The following is a 22081-nucleotide window of genomic DNA, read 5'->3' on the forward strand; positions in this document are numbered from 1 at the left end:
CCTACGCTAACAGACTTATAATATTGGCCTGTATTTTACTTCACTTTTATCGAAGACATTGTTATGTTATACTACAATCTGTTGATTTTGCCTTCACTACACAACCAAACACACTCAAAGGTTAAGGTATGGGTGTGTTGGCCAGCCAGGCCCAAGATATGTTTTAATTGTGACAATAAGCTTACAACAAAGTGGATAAGAGATACATCAAGTAACGTCCTACATGCGCCAAAGCCGGACACATAAACCCCAAAAACCTGTTGTTAGGAAAAATAGGGACCATCTACCCCCGACCAAATGCCTTTAACCTTATGCGAAAGTGCTAGTGGCAAGGCTGACTGTAAAATGTCACAAGTTTTTCAACCGTCTCTTTTTACAAATGTACTACCCATAAACCTTTGCATACTACACTCGCACCCAGTTTTCTGTTCCATGTTGGCAAAATATTAATTTATGTCAATACTGATTGCCACACATTAAATTTGTTTTGATAGTAGGCAATTATATATAATTTTATATTAATTTTAAGTTTATGTTTTTAATATATTTATAACCAGAGAACGTTTTTATTCCAATATGTCTTATCCTGGTTACAGTTCTATTTTTACTTGTATCCGCCAAGAGGCTGGGCTGGAAGCCCTAAAACTAGCGCGAAGGATGGAGAAAACAACCTACAAACTTGAAGCCCACCATCGCCATTTACACTTCACACACAAAGCCATCGAAAACCACTGAATTCCTAAGTCCTTGAGGTTTAGGCCACCAGGCAATCATCCTATCTTCAAACACATCATGGAACTTGCCAGCAAGCATTGTATGAGAGCAAGAATCTCTATTTGCCACAACCGAATTTGAACTCTGAAGGGAGCTTTCGAAGAAACCAAACATCAGTTACTAGATTTAGTCACCGAAGACACCTCATTCACACTGTTACAATTCCTAAAAAGGAGGTCCCTTTCAGTCCGTAACAGCATTGAAGCGAGACATGAGAACAAGTTCAACAACCTAAGTATAGAAACTGTTGATGACCACCCTACCACGATCAACAAACAAAACTGGGCAATCAATTTATCTCAAAAACCGCTTTCTGCAGCAGAACGTTCTCTCCTTGAGAAGGGCCCTAAGTTTGCTCCAACCCCATGAACTATCCCCAAAGTTGAAGCCGCCATCGCCCGCCTTCCTGATGACTTGAAGGATGCCATACGAACTACCACTGCCTCTCTGCTCCACAGAGCTCGACCTCCACCACATAGCAACATCACCAAAGCCGAATTGAAAGCCCTAAAGAACCTTAAAGATGACCATGAACGTGTGATAATGAAAGCTGACAAAGGCAACTGTTTTGTTGTTATGGACAAAACAGACTATGACACAAAAATGGAAGCCCTACTTGTTGACCGTGACACCTACCATCCAGTTGACAAGTCACCATTCTCTAAAATTGAAAAAGAATTGAACAACAGACTCCTCGATCTTAAAAGACAAAATAAGATTGATGAATTGACTAATCGCAAACTCTGTTCTACAGACGGTTCCCCTCCCGCCATCCGTGGTTCTATTAAACACCACAAACCGAGCTTCCCTCTTCGGCCGATTGTTTCTTCCATTGGCTCCGCCCTTTACAATACATCCAAGTTCCTTTCGGAAATCCTATCACCGATACAGAACCACAATGGATATTCTGTTCTCAATTCCTCACAGTTCGCCAAAGAAGTGGCTAATATGGAAATCTCTGATGATGAAGTTATGGTCTCATTTGACGTTGTGTCGCTTTTCACAGCTATTCCAGTCAACAAAGCCTGTGAATACATTCGGAGCAAATTACACAATGACAACACATTACGATCCAGAACAATTCTCAGCACAGATGACATCATTTCTCTACTGGATTTCACTCTTTCAAACAATTATTTTGTCTATAATAACTGCATATACAAACAGATCCACGGCTGTGCAATGGGCAGTCCAGTTAGCCCCATTGTTGCTAACCTCTGTATGGAAGTGATCGAGGATTTAGCTATCAGTACCTCACCAGTCCCACCAAGGGTTTGGAAACGATATGTTGACGACAGCTTTGTGATTATCAAGAAGGACGCCGTTTCTTCCTTTCACGATACTCTTAACACCTGTGATCCCAAAATTTCTTTCACAATCAAACTTGAAAACAACGGCCAAATTGCCTTCTTAGACACCTTGGTTTCCAGGAGAAATGGAGTTGCCTTTATTGATATATTTCGGAAGCCAACCCATACTGACCGTTATTTGGATTTCTCTTCCCATCATGCAAAAGAACACAAAATCAGCACGGCGTCGACCCTTGTGTTCCAGGCATCCAACCTTCCTAGCAGCTTTGAAGGAAAAACACGTGAAATCAGTAATGTTGGGGCCACGTTAGAAGCTAATGGTTACCCACCGGCTGTTATTTCTAACATTCTCAATAAGAAACCACCTCCATCCACAGTTCCTCCACCAGAAGAACTGGTTTCTATGTTCTTCAAATGGGCTGATCCATCTAATATGTACCAGGGTTTTGCATGTCTCCCTTACATCAGCGGCCTAACCGAGCCCCTCACAAGATTACTCTGCAAAAATGATATCCGAGTTGTCAACAAACCACTTAAAACCCTTCAACAAGAATTCCCGTCACCAAAGTTCAGACAACCCTCAGATTTTCAATGTAATGTTGTTTACAAAATTCCATGTAAAGACTGCCCTTGGAATTACATAGGAGAAACCGGAAGATGCTTCCAAACCCGAAAAAAGGAACATCAACGAAACTTGAAGAACTATTCAAATGGCTCTAATGTTGCCAACCATGCGTGGCAAAACAATCACTCCATTGATTTCGACAATGCTTGTGTCATTGACAAAGGCAATTACCGCGTTCAAAAAACACTAGAATCTTGGCACACAGCAAAAACCGTCGACGCGGAAAACAACTGAAAACCGTTGCCTAGGCAATACTCAATTTTATTGTAATCAGGCTTCATTTACATTTTTATCTTCTTGCTTTTTTCACGCTTATTTTTATTCTCAATTTTTCGCACCCCATTCGTATATATTTTCGCTTGCGCACCACATTTTTCATTCGTTAAAGGCTATAGACTGATAGCCGAAAGCTTATGTTTTTAATATATTTTTAACCAGAGAACATTTTTATTCCAATATATATAATTTGTTTGTTTTCTGTTTTTGGACAAGTGGATTTCATGTTTGGATGCCCAAAATCTGGAAAAAAGTACCCGTCTGATAGACAAGTGAAATGAAAATGTTTTTTGCCCTGATTCACTCAATTTTACATCGATGAGCTGAATTCATTACAGTGACACTACACAGTTTCTAACTGTATTGTGAACCTCATTAGCATTTTAAATACTCTCTCTCACAAGCATAAGTTTTGAACCTGTTAAAACAGGTATTTTTTAATTTCCTCTTCCCTGACTGTGGACTGCAGTTGTTCAAATGATTGAGTGGGGCAAGCAGAGGTTCCCTCTTGTCACTGTCTGAGCAGTAAGAGAAGGGAATCTCAGTATCACAGGGCATATGAACTTATTCATCACACTAACCACAATCTGCTTTTGTGAACCATGGGACAACAGAGACTCTTCATCACTCTAAATTGAACAGTAGCACAGTTAACATGAGTGATTCAATACTAAACGACATGCAGGGAGCTAGACTAGCAAAAAATACAGGTATTGGTATACAAGACACAACCTTTTGAAGTGAATCATTTTATAAGTGGCCTCCAAATAGCAAATGGCAGATGATCAAAACATAGCCACTGCTGAAGTGTCAACCCTCAACAACTAATGAAGGAGGGGGGGGGAAGGGGGTGATGAGTAAACTTTTTTATAGACTAATACTGGAATTGAGTACAGAGGCAAAACTTGAGGCTGATATGTAAGACAGCTTGAGGAGATGAGGCATTGTTGCACCTAAAATTATGGATATTAGGGAAATTTTGGAAATAAAAAATTTACATCTAGAGTATAGCAACATATTCTACAGTGCAAGTTAATATATGAAAGACCATACATGTGACCCTCCAGGCCGGGAAAACAGGGATAAACGTGATAGCATGCTCACAACACGCTTCCACTTGGAAATAAAAGAATTTGACTTAAGCAAGCTTAAAGCGTGTTCAGGAGCACACTTCATTAGTAAACTCTTTTGTTTGGTTGGACACACTAAGAACAATAAGTGTGCACACACTAACAATGCAGTCAAACAAAGAAACGTGTTAAACTTCGAAAACAAAAGATAGCGTGCCACAACACGCTTTAGTGTGTGACATAGCACAACACGCTTAAAGTGTGATACTTTCAAATACTGTGCTGAAAGAGTTTTGGGCAAGGAGAACATTGACGAACATTGCGGTTGCTCATCAATCAACACAACTACTTACCATTTATTTACTACACTCGCGATTGAAATGAAGTGTGTCGATCAAGTGTGTGTGAAAAATAGCAGTACTGTAATTTCCCGGATTTGATTGTAACTTGTCCTTGTATTTGTTGTTGCGTTTTCGTTTCGACAGAAGGTGAGATTCAGTTGTAATGTTTATCTGTCTTGGGGAAGCACCATTCTTGCTGCTGCTTAAATTAAAGAAAGTTATAAACATTGAGTAGTAAATCCAACCTCTCATGAGAAAAATCATTTGCTTGCTGTTTGTTATCTGTTCAAGATAGGATGCAGTTTGTACGGTTGCTGCTATCTGTTCGTGACAAGAAATCAGCCGTTCAAACAATAAGGGGAATCCAATCAGATTCAGCTTTACGTGATGCTTTAAATTTGCATAATGTTCAAAACAAACAATTCCACATACGAAGGTCACAATTTTGTCACAGAACCTTTCTTTGTTGGAGTTATTGCTTGGCAGATGTCAAAATGTTTGTTGTTTCTTTCACATTTGCTACACAGAAATTGACGAACAAGACGTCAAAACAAAACAACTTGCTTTTATGCACTTTGGGACTCCCGGACATCAATACACGCCGTTTTGCACTCTGCTTCATTTCCATCTTGAACCCAGTATCTATGAATTCAGAACTAACCGAAAAAAGTTACCATTACAAAATGGATGAAAATAATTATAAACCAACAAAAAGTCATAGGCATCCGTGTCTGTAAAGTTATTTTGCTCACAAATGAAATTTGATACATTCCCAACTTGTTGCCTAGCACGTGACCAAAATCACTTGCCACTAGCAGTGGTAAAATTGTTCTTTGCGAACAAACTGAACAAAACTCTCTCCAAATATGACTACAACAGGGTTTAGTTTTTTTGTGGCTTACACTTTACATTGTAAAACTGAACTTTAGTCTCATCATTAAACTTCCCAACACATGTAACCAAAGCTCTATGCATACAGTAACACAACAATTTGTTGTTCTTCAGCACTGATGAGAATCAGAGACAGCAACTTCTTCCTCTGCTGTATTTGTTTCCAAAGGAAGGAAGGTGATCAGTTTGTTTAAAAATGTTCTACTTGTGTTTGAGGTTATTCAGAATAATAGTATCTTTTGTTCGTTGTCCAACACGGATGCCAAGTTTTTCTCCCATTCTTTGTCACTATTTATTAATTGTCGCTAATTTAGAAGCTTTCAGAGTAAAATTATAAAATTCCAACTTTTTGGAAAGCAAGATTACAAACTTTCTGCCATGTTCCTTTTAGCTCTAGCATGTTCTAGTGTGTTCTAGCGTGCTAACTCACACACTAAGCGTGTTACGGTTAGCACGCTAATCAAAACAAAAGGTTTAGCATGTTAACATCTTCGAAACAAATCACTGTGTGTCCTTCATTGTGCTACGAATTAAATATGCACACATAGCATGTCTTGGGACACACTAAGTGTGCTGTGTTAGCGTGTTGTGAGCATGCTATCACCTTTATCCCTGTTTTCTCGTGGAGGGTCACATATTTGAACTGCGGAGAAAGATATGAAGATATGAAGATATGATTGATCATCACAGTTATACACACAACTTAAGTAGTTGTGAAATTAAAGCCTGAAAAAAAATCAGACCTGAACAGGATTCGAACCCATGACCTATGCAATACCGGTGCAGTGCTCTACCAACTGAGCTATCAAGCCAACTGGGAGCTGGTCATATTGTGAGTTCGCAATATACCCGTAGATGGTGAGGAATACAAGTTAATATATGAAAGACCATATATTTGAACTGTGGAGAAAGATATGAATATATGATTGATCATCGGAGTTGTACACACAACTTAAGCAGTTGTGGAATTAAAGCATGCAAACAAAAAAAATCAGGCCTGAACGGGATTCAAACCCATGACCTCTGCGATACCGGTGCAGTGCTCTTAAACAACTGAGCTCTCAAGCCAACTGGGAACTGGTCACATTGTGAGTTCACAGGTCTGATTTTTTTTTTTAAGGCTTTAATTTCACAAGTGCTTAAGTTGTGTGTATAACTGCAAAGATCAATCATATCTTCATATCTTTCTCTGCAGTTCAAATATATGGTCTTTCATATATATTAACTTCACCATCTACAGGTATATTACAAACTCACAACGTGAGCTCCCAGTTGGCTTGATAGCTCAGTTGGTAGAGCACTGCATTGGTATTACAGAGGTCATGGGTTCGTATCCCGTCCAGGCCTGATTTTCTTTCAGGCTTTAATTTCACAACTGCTTAAGTTGTGTGTAAGTGTATAACTGTGATGATCAATCATATCTTCATATTCTACAGTAATCAGACAGTCTTGTTAAAGCAAAAACACCTGAAACTGACAGCACAAAGATATTGCATTTTGTGTTGAAACAAATAACATATCAATGGAGACAAAGAAATGTTTTATCTAGTCAGAGAAGTGATCGACCGTCACCAGATACATGTGGATGTGTCCTCCCTTGAGAAAATGTCCACTAATGGGTATCTGTTTGGAAATCTAAAAACTGTTTGCTTGCAATTTGAAATCTGTTTATCATCCACTTAAGATTGATAGGATGCTCTTCGAACAGTTGGAGTTAGATCCATTCAGAAAATTATTCCTGTGTTCAAAAAAAATCCACTGTTCAAATGGCTGAGGTTATCCATTCGAAAAAAGCAGCTGTTCAAGCAGTTGTTGAATTCCATTTCTTTCAGTGAATTGCTTGTTTAAGCGCAAATAAACTTAGTGTGTGGAATTCAACTACACATAGTTCTACAGGGGCAGCTACTCAGTATAACCAGAACACCTCAATTATGAATCATACAGATTTTGCATGCCAAGTAATACAATGGATACTACCACATTGGTGTGATAAGCACAAAATACTGGAACTGTGTTAGGCTACTGACCTCTGTATCTGCAGAATATTCCACATCTGTACAGATAAAAGAAAAAACATTCATTAAAAAAAGTGCAGTCAGGTGCAACATTGTTTATCAACCTTCTGCTGCCAGCAGAAAGTTAACAAATATTTATATTACATATGAAAATACTGAAACAAGCCACATGTCTTGCCACAAATAAAAAAAAATTATCATTCATCCTTCAAAAAATTTTATCTGCCAAAACATCATTGAAGAGGATATTGAAATTTGTGTCACTCACTGTTGGATTACTGTTAGCAATTCACACAAGATTTCTCCAGAGGGGTTTAGAATTAGCTTGTAACAACAAATTTAATAACCTAATGCTAGAATATCTATCAACTTTGTAAGCCCAACCATAGTCAACAGAAGAGAGTGGCAGACATCAAAGGACCAAACAAAGACCTGAAGATTTATGTTGGAAAATCCATGACCGTGAGCAATCTTTTGTTTTTTTGCTTATACAGTGTTGCAAACTAAGTAACTCTCAAAATCCACTCGCCTGGTGTAATGATTCACAAATCACACGTTTTTCATTATCTGGTCCATTAATGAGACGCCTTCTTAGGATCATGGATCGATATTTTTTTACATTAATGCTTTTTGTAGTTTTAACTAAACAAACAGCTGGCACTACCGAATTCACATATATTCCTAGAATTGAGACATTTCGAAGTAGTCAATTTGTCCACATGAGGAAGACTGACGTTTTTTCCTTGCATGAAAAATTATACTAAAAGACTTAAACCCAAAGATAACTACAACACAGGCACTTCACTTTTGAAGCAGTTTCTATTGCAAGATAAATCTTCATGAGACTTGTTTCTTAGCAAGGAAACAACCTTGTCCCTCTGGTATGCCATCTGACCTAACTAATGCTGGCTCAACTTGAGAAAAAACAAAGGTAAAAAAGCACTGGTAGGTTCTTGTTCAGAGGGTATTCTTGTCAAAAGGGAAAATAAAAAGGAGTGCTATCAATGTTTATGGCAGGTGCATACTGTGTCCTTTGCATCACGGAAGGCATAGTTTAAGCACCATGTGCGCTGGGAGTGATATTGACGCAATCAACTGCACTACCAAGTACACAACTAAAATGAAAGTTAAATTTCCCTACTGTGACCAAATCAAGTTTAATAAACCAGGAACACCAGAATAGCAGCATATCACTAACCACTAACTGTTAACATCTTCCAGCTGACAAACTAGCTGTTATCTGTCAAAAATTATACTGAAATCCTACTGTAAACTTGTACCCTTGGAAGGCGTAATGCACATGCAAAACAAGTGCAAGATATGCAAATGTTTTACTGGGGAGGTGACAGGAAAAAAGTAACAGGCACCATAAAAGTTTTCAAAAAAGATCAACAACTTTAAAAAATGTGTGTTTACCCCTACATTTTTTGTTATGAAATGGAAGTGGCAAGCCTATACAATAAGTGACTAGTTTCTGGTGGTGAGCAAAAGGTATTTAGACTGTAGATAAACTAGAGGAGGCACAGTGGCCTCATGGTTAGTGTGCTTGTCTCCAGATTGAGCAGTCTGGATTCGAGCCCTGGCTGGGGACACTGTGTTATGTTCTTGGGCAAGACACTTAACTCCCACGCACTTGCAAAATGGGCAAGTAAGCAATGATTTGTACTCACCCGACACTTTTCACACTTCCATATGGCCAGCAGGCAAGTGGTTATTTCCAAGACTGCTTATACACTATTATGATTATGTAACCAAAATGCTTACATTGCTCAGTCACAAAAATTGTGCTTTGTGCTCAGTCAAGGCCAAAAAAACGAACAAAATCAAACAACAAAGAACTTTGTCAGTTTTTACAACCATTGCCTCTATTAACTATGGTCCAATAGAGTAACACATTTGATGAGTGTGTATTAAAGTGCAGTGAAAGCAACCTCTGGACAAGTGAATCAAAGTACAATACAAATTATCTTACATCTACAATCATGGACAGAAGTCATTGGAAAAATTTTGTACTCTTGGCACATTAGCAAACACGCCAGATGCAAATACAACTTCACCTGCCTAAGCTTGCCCACCATCGCACATGTTGAAAACTAGTACCAGCAATTTCTCCTCATTTTCAACATTGTATTAGGTGGGGAGGGGAACAGGAACTTCAGGTTTAAAACACAGATAATTAGTTACATTACATAAGTGTCCCAAAGACTTTAGTCCACAACTGTAGCTTGCGACATATTGCCTATAGAATCTGCAAGTTGTCTAATGATATAGACCCTTTTCATTTATTGGTTATCAATTGCAAATTCCTTTTTACATGTACACTGTAAGTATTGACTACTCTGTTTGAGTTGGTGAATCAAAAGAATTTTTACTCTAAAACAAGTTCCGTGAGACTGATTTAAGTGTATACAAAACACTTTTAAATTGACCCCCTTTTATGAAAGGGTCTATATAAACATGGGCCCCAGAAGTGCTTGAGTAAATTATATCCAGGGTTAAGTCCTAATTAACAATAACATCCATATTCTTATCATTTTAAATTTTATCTGATGGATAAGTGTTGGCTACCCTTTCAATGGGGGTGGGCAAAACCTGGGCCCAGGCCCAAGGGCTACCCTATGGCCCCCCTCCCAAAAAGGAATAACTAGATTAATTATCAATAGCTAATTATTAATTACTAGCTATTAATTTTTGAAACAAAAATTAAAGGACATGACTTTGACTTGTAGGCCCGATAAATAGCCACTGTTCGAGAAAGGCACTCCTCCCCCTAAATCGAGTGAGTGGTGGAAAGCGACCTATTTAGAACTAATCAGGAGTTTTTGTGGGTTTGCATAAGCCCAATAAGCTATCAAAATCTTGTGGGTTTGAGGACATGATGTCATGTGACAGAGCTTTGGCAGCATGAGTAGTCTGAGAGGTAGACCGGGTACTAGTATTATGCGTAATTGTTTTTGAGTAAATGCGACTATTGCTTGATTTGTAGTGTATAGGTGTTGCTAGCTTTAGTGATATTACGTTGTCAGCAAATTAAAGACTATTTGCTGTGCAACAAAGGTGGTTGTATAATTCGATCCATTGACGGTCAGTGTAAAAAGCAGACTGCAGACTGCAGACCAGGGTTAAAATGCAGACTGATGGTAAAATAAAATAATAATAATGAAAAACGAGTCATAAGGATGAAATAAAGAGTGTTCGTACCCATAAACTGTCATGTGAGGACTCACAAAACACACAAACTAGGCACGATACCTAGAAGTTTAGCTTGCCCTGTTGTTGTGCTGTCGTGTTTTGCTTGCCTTGTGTTCTTAACAATCCCAAGGCCATTTGAAGCAACTAAGAGATGCAGTGGTTTGAATGTTATTAAGACTTTGTCAATGAAAACAGGATGAAGGGAATGCACTGCAAGAGTTGGTCGGTCCCAGACCTAATCGCGTACACAAAATTCAAAATGGCCGACATGTAAACAAAGGTAAGATGCATAGAATAACGATTAGTTCGTGCCCTTGTGGGAAACATGGTTCAACAAAATGAGGAGCTCAAGAACTTGAGGTTGATAATATAATGTTTGACTAAGGCTAGGAAATGCCTTTTGTTTAAGTTTTCGGGATGTTGGAAAAAAAATTACAGGTACGTGTATGAACACTCCCAAGTCTTCATTTTATCCGGATTTTGATTGTCATGTTTTTTTTAATTATTACTATTCCATTTTACCCTCAGACTGTATTTTACCCCTGGTCTGCAGTCCGCAGTCTGCGTTTTACACTGACCGATTCATCGATAGCTTTGACAGTGGCTTTTAAGCAAAACTTGCCAAAAATCATGTGTGAGGGTTTCACTTGAGAAGTGTTTTTCTTCCTCAAAGAATTATTTCAAATTTCCGTATGGTCTCATTTTTTTAATATAATTACTTTACTTTTATTGCATGAACATTTTTATTTCCTTTAGAAGCAAAGTAACTGTTACTGATCATCATCACAGAGAAATGTAGTTACCAATGTGGCGAGTAAACTAGAAAAAAACTAATTAATAATTAATATAGCTATTCTTTTTTTGGAGGGTGGCCCATAGGGGCCCACAGGGTAGCCCATGGGCCTGGGCCCAGGTTTTGTCCACCTCCATAATAACCTATATGAGTTGCCTCACTCCAGCACCTAGGCAAGTACCAGTCTCCTTTTGTAAGTGTCTAACAATATGAGCATAAATTGTACTACCTTGCTCCATTGGCTTTGATCGTTCTGATCTTGGCGTGATTGGTGTGCTAAATATCTGGAGAGGTAATTGTTTCCTGGACTTTTTCTTGGAGAATTTTGTTTGCCTTTTCAAGTGTTCTGCCAATGGTATTTCACCAATCCCTAAAACATATAGGATACCCAAGTAAGGACACTGTTACTCATGTACCTGTATCTATATCTTTTGTGGGGTATTCCATTGCGTTGTTATGGCAAGATAATTATGTCGTGTCCCTGTTATACATAAAGCGCAATGCTGATAACATGAACACCTTTAATTGTAATTATTTCTCTGTTATGACAAACTTTCAAGCATGCCCAAAGTTTTTACATTCTAGTGGCCCAATTCAGTCTCACAGGCACAATAACCTGGATATCTAGGTTATAGCTTTGTTGAATTTTCCCAAACAACCTCAGAAAGAGCAGATCTATCCTTTTCTCTTATTGTGTAAACTCCTGTTGGCAGCATGATTTCATCTAAAATGCTCTACATATGCTTAAATGAAAGTGAAACTGTGTCAAAGATGGTGACAGATAACAAAAGGGTTTGATTATATTACAAGTTCTTTTGGAATCTAGACTGTCATAAGCTGTGAATTTTCTGCAAAATGGGTGAAATTAATTGGAAATCATAAATCCTCTCTACCAAAACATAAAGAAAAATTTTTAATACTAAAAGGAAGCACACTAAATTTGAAGGCATAAAGATTTCAACCAGGTTTATCAGACTTGCAAAATATAGTCAGAAGAAGGCCTTAATGAATTGACCCTTATGACCTCATCAGTGAAGAAAACAATAGGATGAACCTGCACTTCACTGGCATTGATGTGAATTAGTAACTCCTGTAAGTGGCAGCTTTAGTGTTGTCTTCTCAGATGAAATTTTGGGTTTATATTGAGTTCTAGTTGAATTCTACTAGTATACAAATGCAGATGTGCAAACTCAGATTGCCTGAGCTACAGTACATTATCAGCCATTAAAGCATTCTCCTTCCCAGAGCCATCTGTCCATCTTTGCTGAGGTAACCAACACACAATGAAAAGGTGACACTTTAGAACCACAGTTTAGTCACATCAGTAACAAACTTCCTAACATGTGTTGTGCAATTGTAGCCCTGCTCACGGGACGATTTGTTGTTTGTCTGCACAAGTGAGAATTAAGGAAGTGCGAGACTGGCTATTATATTTGCCCAGTTTGACCTACTTGAACATTGGCCATTTTCACTGATAAACAGGTTCGAGAATCAAAGTTGCTACAGCTTTGCGTTTGGGGTAATACTTGTGAGGTAGTCACTTTTTGGGTCAGAAACAGCCAATTTAACTGTAGGATCATTGAATCTATTTTTGATATGAGTTTGGTTAATTTATATAAGTATGTCCGACAATGTTGTTCATGCTGGTTCATGTCAGAAAAATTCACTGCTTCTTGAGTTTTTGTTTAGAATGCTACCAAACAACCTTAAAGTTACCTTACCTTCTGAAATTGCAACGACTTTTTGCGAAAAATTTGCGAGTACAAAGGACAAATTTTGTCAGATTTCTTTTGCACAATACTGTATCCCTAGAATCGAGACACTGGAGTAGACAACTTGTTGGCACGTGGAAGACAGACATCATTATATTTTTTTCAAAACAATTGATACTTGAAGACCTTAAACTCAAAGATAACTACAATGGCGGCATTTTAATTTTCAAAACAGTTTTTAAGAAGACAGGATTGATCAACGCTGTTGTGCACACAACTGAACCCATTGACTTCCATGCCGCCCGTAATCAGCTGTGACAAGCCTAGGCCTTTGTTCCACTCCTGGCGTCATCAGCTTTGACCAAAATTGGCATCATTTACACTCAACTTCTGCAGGAGGAAAAGATCTTTCCAATGATACCCAGATCAGAGTGATCGGCTCAATGGAGCCTGAAATGGAGCCTGAAATGGAGCCTGAAATATGCACTAAAATGCTCAGAAATGTGAGTGAAAAACTCAGAGCAACATTTTCTGTGACTACACATGGCTACTCCATGGAAAAAATTGCTAGTCTCCATGATGCTTTCTCTTTTTCTTTCTCCACTTTCCTCTGTTCCCAATGTGACCATTGGAGAAAATTTCAACTTTATTACCGTTCATAAAAAACCACACCCTTCCTATTCAACTTTAAAACACACGTATATTGTTTGTGCTTTTGGTATAGAAATGCACTGGGGACATGACTGGGATGGAAAAAAGGAGGCCTAGGAGGCACTAGTCTTAAATGGGTACGTGTTGAGAATTTACGTACATATTCACTCGTTATTTTCTTTTTTAAAACTATATAGACTATACGGTTGAACCTCCACTAATGGTCACCTCTCCACAGCAGACTCCTCTCTACAACAGACACATTTTTTGTCCCAGTGGACAGTCCATACATTCGCAGTAAATTTTCTGATTTAAGCAATTGGAAAGAAGAAGCCTGAAAAAAAAATCAGGGCTTCAACGGGATTGGAACCCGTGACCTCCACGATACCGGTGCGATGCTCTACCAACTGAGCTATGAAGCCACACATTGGGAGCTAGGCCACTTCTCACGGGAAGATATGAACTCAATTAAGTGGCCTCCCTCCCAATGTGTGGCTTCATAGCTCAGTTGGTAGAGCATCGCACCGGTATCGCAGAGGTCACAGGTTAGAATCCCGTTGAAGCCCTGATTTTTTTTTTCAGGCTTCTTCTTTCCAATTGCTTAAATTGGAAAATTTACTGCGATGATCATTCTTCACTTTCATCTACAACCGCAGGTCATATATGAATTATTACATATAAACTTCACATCATTTCACTCCTCACGGGAAGATATGAACTCAATTAAGTGGCCTCACTCCCAATGTGTGGCTTCATAGCTCAGTTGGTAGAGCATCGCACTGGTATCGCAGAGGTCACAGGTTCGAATCCCATTGAAGCCCTGATTTTTTTTTCAGGCTTCTTCTTTCCAATTGCTTAAATTGGAAAATTTACTGCGATGATCATTCTTCACTTTCATCTACAACCGCAGTTCATATATGAATTATTACATATAAACTTCACATCATTTCACTCCTCACGGGAAGATATGAACTCAATTAAGTGGCCTCCCTCCCAATGTGTGGCTTCATAGCTCAGTTGGTAGAGCATCGCACTGGTGTCGCGAAGGTCATGGGTTCGAATCCCGTTGAAGCCCTGATTTTTTTCAGGCTTCTTCTTTCCAATTGCTTAAATTGGAAAATTTACGGCGATGATCATTCTTCACTTTCATCTACAACCGCAGTTCATATATGAATTATTTCATATAAACTTCACATCATTTCACTCCTCACGGGAAGATATGAACTCAATTAAGTGGCCTCGCTCCCAATGTGTGGCTTCATAGCTCAGTTGGAAGAGCATCGCACCAGTATTGCGGAGGTCACAGGTTCGAATCCCATTGAAGCCCTGATTTTTTTCAGGCTTCTTCTTTCCAATTGCTTAAATTGGAAAATTTACTGCGATGATCATTCTTCACTTTCATCTACAACTGCAGTTCATATATGAATTATTTCATATGAACTTCACATCAGTCCATACATTCGCTCTGACTTTTGCCTCTAAAATGTGCAAAATAAGGCTACAATACATAATGGTAACTATTTTATACCGCCTAATTACGGATGTAGAAGTTCACTTTGTCCATAATTGTGAATTCTCAAGGTAAAATAAATGACAATTTTAGCTCTTCTGACTGTCCGATTTTTCTGCTACCGAACTCCCGGCTAAGGAGGTATATATGGATGCTTACCATTTGACCAAAAATTTCCGGATTTTCTAGATCTGGAACATTTCCCAGGAAATCTCCGTACCATTCATGCCTGTTTCGAAAATTTCAGCATTTTTGGTTGAATGGAAAGCACCCATATTATAGTTTATATAGTTTAGCAGAAAGCAACAGGGGTGAATATGTATGTAAACGTACACCGCGTATCTAAAATCCGATGCCCTCTAGGCTTCTTTTGCTCTTTTTGTATCCCAGCACTATCAATGGTGCATTTCTATTCAAAAAGCACAAACGATAAACATGTATTTTAAAGGTAAAGAGGAAAGGTGTGTTGTACAACTTTTGTGAACGTGGGAATACTTTCCATTAATCTATGTAGACATGCTGAGATAGCAGGACCCACGGCTCTGTGATTCGTCAAGTTCTGCCCCTTTGCAGAATTAAACAACACCCCCTTCCCCCCTACATCTTCCAATTTTGTCCTAAAATGTTTTGTTAGGCTGTCAATGCGAACTACCTTACAGTTTGGATTCACTCGCGCCGTCTTCACTCACTTCGCAAGTGGCTGTTTGTCACATGTTTGTCATGCAATCCACATTTGCCGATTTGTCTGAACTGGGACTACCAAACAAAAGTCAACTACTTACTCAACTAACACCATGACAGTTATTCAGACTGGCTAACAGAACGGCGAAGTCGTGGAATTTTTAAAGGGAGCAAAGTCTGGAAACTTTGTAAGGAAGAAATCTGGAAAGTGTAGTGCGATTGGCAAAGAAACATTTGTGGTTTTCTGTCTTGCTGCTTTATACGTTTTGCAAGTGGCGGACAACTGTTGGAACATTCGAAGCAAAATGACGTCACAGTATGTGTTTTATTCAGAGGTATGTGCCATATTAGGTGACAGGAAACGAAAGATTCATCTATAAATTTGGTGGTAAAAAACAGGGGCAATTGTACCCATTAGAATTGCAAGCACACGGGTAAGAAATACAACGGTCGAATTATCTTGCCGTAATATTTATGCCACAACTCTGTGACAGTTGATCATGAGGTTTTGCCAACTGCTTGCGCTTTGCTATCATTACCTGGTCTCAGACCAGGATTTCAAGAAATGCTGCAATGAGACGGTTATTTTTCAAGTAGAGTGTGCCTGTTTACATGAAATGGTTGTGCTCGCATATTTATGCCAAACACAATGGATGCAACTGTAATTGATTGATTGATTACTCAAGTTTCATGTTTCAAAATGTTTTTTTTTTGGCTGTGGGTCTTCCACATAGAACTGCCAATATTGAACGAATAATGTGTGCTACAGTTATAACCTTCCAAAAGAAACATACAGTAGGCGGAAGTGAAATCAGTTTTGGGCAATATACATGTGCCGGTGATCAAAATAAATTTGCATAACATTACAATGTACCGAAAGCAGCATCTTTTTTCATTTAACTGCAAATGTTTGCCAAAGTTAATAATGTGGTCAATCTAAAAAAAAAACAGATTGCAAGCATCTTTATTGTTGAAAAAGGCTTCCACTGGCTTATTTTTGTCCTTGATGAAGGTAGCTTTTCGAGTTCCATGTTGGTTTCACGAATGACGAATTTCTCAAAACGTACCACACGTTTATTGCTCTTGACAGGGTACTTTTTTTGGGCCGCAGAAGAGACTTACACATAACATAATATGGAGTATGGGCTCTCAGAAAATTTTAGTTTTGACTTCAAATTCAATGTACCAGTGGGCTTTTGATGGTATTGAAATTAGCCAATTTTAGCCCTTTGGCTCACGAGCTTTGATGAAGGTACTTGTATCGGTCTAAAATATTATAACACTTGGAGCTTTTGCTATCAAATTAATGCTCTAGAAACAGCAAGACATGCACTATGAGCTACCCAAAGTATATTGATATCATTGCGTTGTTCTGTACGAGTGAAAAGAAAATGCTCGATTTTTGGCATTTTCGGCAGCGGCAGGCAGCTAAAATGGCGATTTTTGGACTTTCCTCGATTTTGAAAAAACTAAAGCACTTCAGGACCTTTGAATGGTATTTTCGAAAACAACTCACTACAGAGGTTATTTGGGCAAAATATGAAATCTGAAATTTTGCGACTGTCATCTCATTCTCGGTATTTACAGGAATCGGCTCTTAAGCAGCTGTGAAATTAAAGCCTGAAAAAAAAAATAAGGCCTGATCTGGATTCGAACCCATGAACTCTGTGATACCGGTGCAGTGCTCTACCAACTGAGCTATCAAGCTGGTACACTGCATATTGGTGAGATATTGTTGCCAATATGGAAAATAAAAAGGAGCGTTATCAATATTTAGGCTTAAAACAATTTCCCAAAAATGAAAATTGTACCAGCCAAATGGGCTGGTGATTGATGATTTGTACTTGCCTGACACTTTTCACACTCGCATTGGCAAGCGCTTATTTCCAACACTGACATTAATCAGACTTCAGTATTGTAGATTGCCACTATATGGAACAGCCAACAATGCTAGTTTTATTTTGTATCAACTACAACCGAAAAAAAGCAATAAGGAAAAAGAGAGTCATCAAGAATTTATTCCTCACCTGAGTCATTTTGCAAAGCTGAATACTTCACATGTGATTCTCCTTCTCCAGTGTTAGGTCTATGCTGCAAATATGTTTCAGAATTGAAATAAGGAAAAAATTGAAAATTTACCATTAATTGAAGTATACGCGTCCCCACCCATACATACATATCTCATGAAACGAAACAGAGTGGCCTGGTTTTTGAGCTTCATTCTCCACTACCATTTCTTAGACTTACATCTTAAAATTGCTTTGGCTCGGTAAAGGTACCTGGACTTTGAAGAAAGGGGGACCAGATCATCACTCTTTTTGGAAGATTGAAGTCGTGGCCATGCAGTCTGAATGAAGTGAGTCTTACAAATATACCCTGAGAATTAATATTATTCCATAAATGAAGACAATTTCTGACCACCAGCGAGTGTATTAAATTTGCACTGTGAATTTCATTCCTAGCTTCAGACCCTTATTGAGCAGCTAGCAGCATTGGATGCTGAACTGTATGGAACAAGTGGATCCAGATCAGTGACTAATTATTGCACAACTCATCAGTGTGACCCTGAATTGCTTTTCATTAATTGGCTCTCCTCTCACAACAAACAAATCACATTCGGCATTTTTATCAACCTCCTGGCAGCTATACCAAGCGTCTAGAAGACCTACAGGCTTTTATTCAGGATCTCGTTGGAACAACTGAACTTATACTAGTTAGACATTTTAATTTATCAAATAATGACTGGTCATGTAACAGAGCCTTGTAACAGACAATTTAACCCTACATATTCACATTATTCTCTGGATGATGTTTATGATCTTTAAAGCTTCTATGAAGATAACAGCTGTAGAGTCATCCACAACACTGATTTGTCTGCACCCTTCACCATCAACACAGGAGTGAGACAAGGATGTATCTTGTTCCCACTTATCTGCTCACTAATTATCGATTGGGTGCTGAAAACAACAATTGAACAGCCAAGAGGCATTCGTGGACCCTCATGCAGACGCTAGAGGATCTAGACTTCACTGATGATATTAGTCTACTCTCACACATGGTGGGGCATATGCAGGCTAAAACCGAGCGACTGTGCAATATTGCTAGGACAGCAGGTCTAGAGATCAATGTCACAAAGACCAAGAGCATGCAAATAAATGTAAGCCGGGAAGCCCCCCTCACTGTTGATGGTCAGGCCATTGAGGAAGTTGATCGCTTGCCCTACTTGGGCAGTATTGTGAGCAAGACAGGAGGAAGAGATGAGGACGTTAAGGCTAGGATCAACAAAGCGCGTCAAGCCTTTGCCACTCTGAGACCAGTATGGAGGAGTAAAACCTCAGCTGCCACACAAAACTGAGACTGTTCAACAGCAATGTCAAATCAGTTCTTTTGTACGGAGCGCAAACCTGGAGGTGCACCAAGAAATTAGACCACAAACTGCAGGTCTTCATCAACACCTGTCTCTGTCAGATTCTACGCATTTGATGGCCAGAGCTCGTCTCTAACCAAGACCTCTGGCAAAGAACCAGGTAGGAGCCCACCACTGACACCATCCAAAGTAGAAAGTGGGGATGGATTGGACATACCATATGCCGAGAGTAGACAAACATCACCCGCCAAGCCTTGCACTGGAACCCACAGGGGAAATGGAGAAGAGGAGGACCAAGTTTTGCATGGAAAAGAACACTGCAAGCTGAATTGAAGACCATCAGCATGACCTGGGAGGAGGCAAAGAGGGCAGCTAAAGACAGAGAAAGATGGAAGCTAGTAGTCAGGGCCCTATGTTCCAGAGGGAATGACGAAGAATAAGAAGAATTCACATTATTCTGGACTTCTTCTTTATGGAATATATTACTAGTCCAGGAACCAACAAGGAATCACAATATCCTGGATTTAGTCATTACAACTCCACCAGATATTAAAGATATTCTAGTTGTTTGAGATTATTTTTTCTCATCATAGCTCCCCTAGTTTCAAGATTCTCAACTTAACCTACATTCAGCATAAATGGCATGAGCTTTTTTAATTGAACAGTAAGACAGACTGGATAAATCTGAAGTCTTTCTTATCTTATATCCCTTGACACTATGCTTTTTTGAATGATGACATTGACTACAACTGAACCTGCTGGAAGGACCATTTGTTTACAGCTATGGATGAATACATTCCCTTGTGCAGGAGTCCCAACAGGCTATACAAAAAGAAAAAAAACATACTATACAACAAAGCATGGAATAGCACCAGTCCTGCCCTTTCCGAGAAGTAGAGAGAGAGAGGAGCAAATGCTAACCCTGCGTGTTGCAAACAGGCTTGACATTAGGTAGGTGGTTGTGACTATGGCCAGTCCAGTCCGTGTGCGGTTACGTTTCGTGCCATTTTCTGTCACATGACCAGTGTGTTTTTACTAGCATAGTCGTAAGATTTTGACTCAAGTTTTAATGGATTTATCCTCGTTTAGCATGCCTTTTTTGTCCCTTTCGCAGGTCCTAAGGCTGGACAAATTTTACGGCTTCCGTTTGAGGTCAGTTAAGTCTACCAGCGATAACTACAGTGGTTTGTTTAATCTATGTAGTTACAGTGGTACTTGTGATTAGGTACGTGGGCTACCTGTCCCTCTCCCTTAGTAAAAGTCAAAATTAACCTCGATGAAACTCAGATGGATATGTTCAAAGGAAGGACACCTAAGTAGAGTTTAATAAGTAAACATCAAATCTCAATTTCCTTACTTCTAAAATTTGCAACTTGGATCAAGGAGCCGAAATGTTCACAACTTGGGACCCTAAATGGGTTATTTAACACACCCTACCATGAGGGAATCAATGAGGAAGTCATGGCAACCATATTGGTTAAACAAATATTTTTCATATTGGTAAGTAATCATTGCTTTATTACTATGCTTTTCTTTTGGAGCTGTTCAATATAAAATGTACAGAGAGTCCTCGCAGATGGCTACTCCTCTAACTGGCTTCCTATGACTCCCGCTGTACTGCAAGGGTCAATCCTTGGTCCGATCATGTTCCTTGTGTATGTTAACGCTGCTCCTAACTATGTTTGCTCTAACTCAACCATTGCACTCTTTGCAGATGACTAACTCTATCAAGCTATTGACCACCCTGGTGCCAGCAAGCTTCTTCAACAAGACTTGGACTGTCTCTACAAGTGGAGTCAAAATTGGCTAATGTAATTTGTACTGCAGATTTCCAAGAACAAAACTCCTTCTACTATCATCAGGTACTACACCAGCAACATCAGGAACTGAATGTGTATCGTCCATCACTGGCCTTGGAGTTATGGTTTCCAATGACATGATGATACAAATGGTTGACAGGCCAAACACGACTTCTATTGGTCAAGATAGGAAGACTCTGACCTTCAAAGCTTTGCTCTAATGAGTATGTAGCTTAATTAATTATTCCTGTGGAGAACTGTGCATTCATTAAAGTTCAGATGGCAACCGGTAAATGTTGACTTTCATAACAACAACACTCCTACTTTTGACATTGCTTATTTGACAGTTTTAATTCCTAGTTCGGTGGCAAGCTTCTTGAAGCAATGCTTGGGGAAAGGCCTTGTGAGAATATCTGCAATCAACAGATCAGTGGCAACATATTTCAAAACGACCACTCTGTTCTGCAGTCCTTCGCAAACAAAGTGATAGCTTACATCAATGTGCTTAATCCTAGCATGACCCACAGGATTCTTTGCCATTGCAATAGCTCTTGGTTGTCTTCATGAATTATGATGGTTCCTCCAGAGGTTCTCCTATATCTGCAAGTAACCTTCGAAGCCAGATTGCTTCTTGGGTGGCCACTCACATTGCAATACTCGATTTACAGTACACTATTTACATTCCTTGCAATACTGGTAGCTTACAATTTCATACCTTAATTTCATTGCCTACTCTACAGGTTACTTTCTTTAATAAATGTACAATTTTCTACTCATAATTAAATACTTACATTGCTTACTTTTTCCCCTTATTAATTAACTTACTTATTTATTTATTATGTTCTGTTGCACAGCAAACAAGCAAATAAACAAAAAAATAACAAAATTAGCATGTATAATAAACTGGGGCTATAACTCCTACATGTACTTTACACTCCTATTTACATCGCTACTAGCTATACAAAAATTGGTCAAGAGTTAACTTACATTTAAGATTTGCTATAAATTCATCTGCCATGCAAAAATATTCACAAAAAATAGGTCCACAATGCATACATGGGTCTTATGCTTAGT

The 22081-nt window shown here is 38.9% G+C and overlaps 1 protein-coding gene and 1 pseudogene across 1 annotated transcript in view; one reads left to right on the top strand and one right to left on the bottom strand.

The window, feature by feature from the left end:
* Window positions 1-22081, bottom strand: part of LOC110065443 (uncharacterized) — a 425702-nt gene that overhangs the window by 53778 nt on the left and 349843 nt on the right. Inside the window, exons 23-26 of the mRNA XM_089279275.1 lie at window positions 17869-17932; window positions 11517-11657; window positions 7315-7340; window positions 3567-3614 (exon numbers count right to left, since the gene is read on the bottom strand). Coding sequence (XP_089135401.1) covers window positions 3567-3614; window positions 7315-7340; window positions 11517-11657; window positions 17869-17932 — 279 coding nt within the window. The remainder of the gene's footprint in view (window positions 1-3566; window positions 3615-7314; window positions 7341-11516; window positions 11658-17868; window positions 17933-22081) is intronic.
* Window positions 1535-3154, top strand: LOC149097287 (uncharacterized; annotated as a pseudogene).

This window comes from Orbicella faveolata, unplaced genomic scaffold, assembly GCF_042242905.1.
Source record: "Orbicella faveolata isolate gen_17 unplaced genomic scaffold, um_ofav_v1 contig_47, whole genome shotgun sequence".
In the NCBI taxonomy this organism is placed as follows: domain Eukaryota; kingdom Metazoa; phylum Cnidaria; class Anthozoa; order Scleractinia; family Merulinidae; genus Orbicella; species Orbicella faveolata.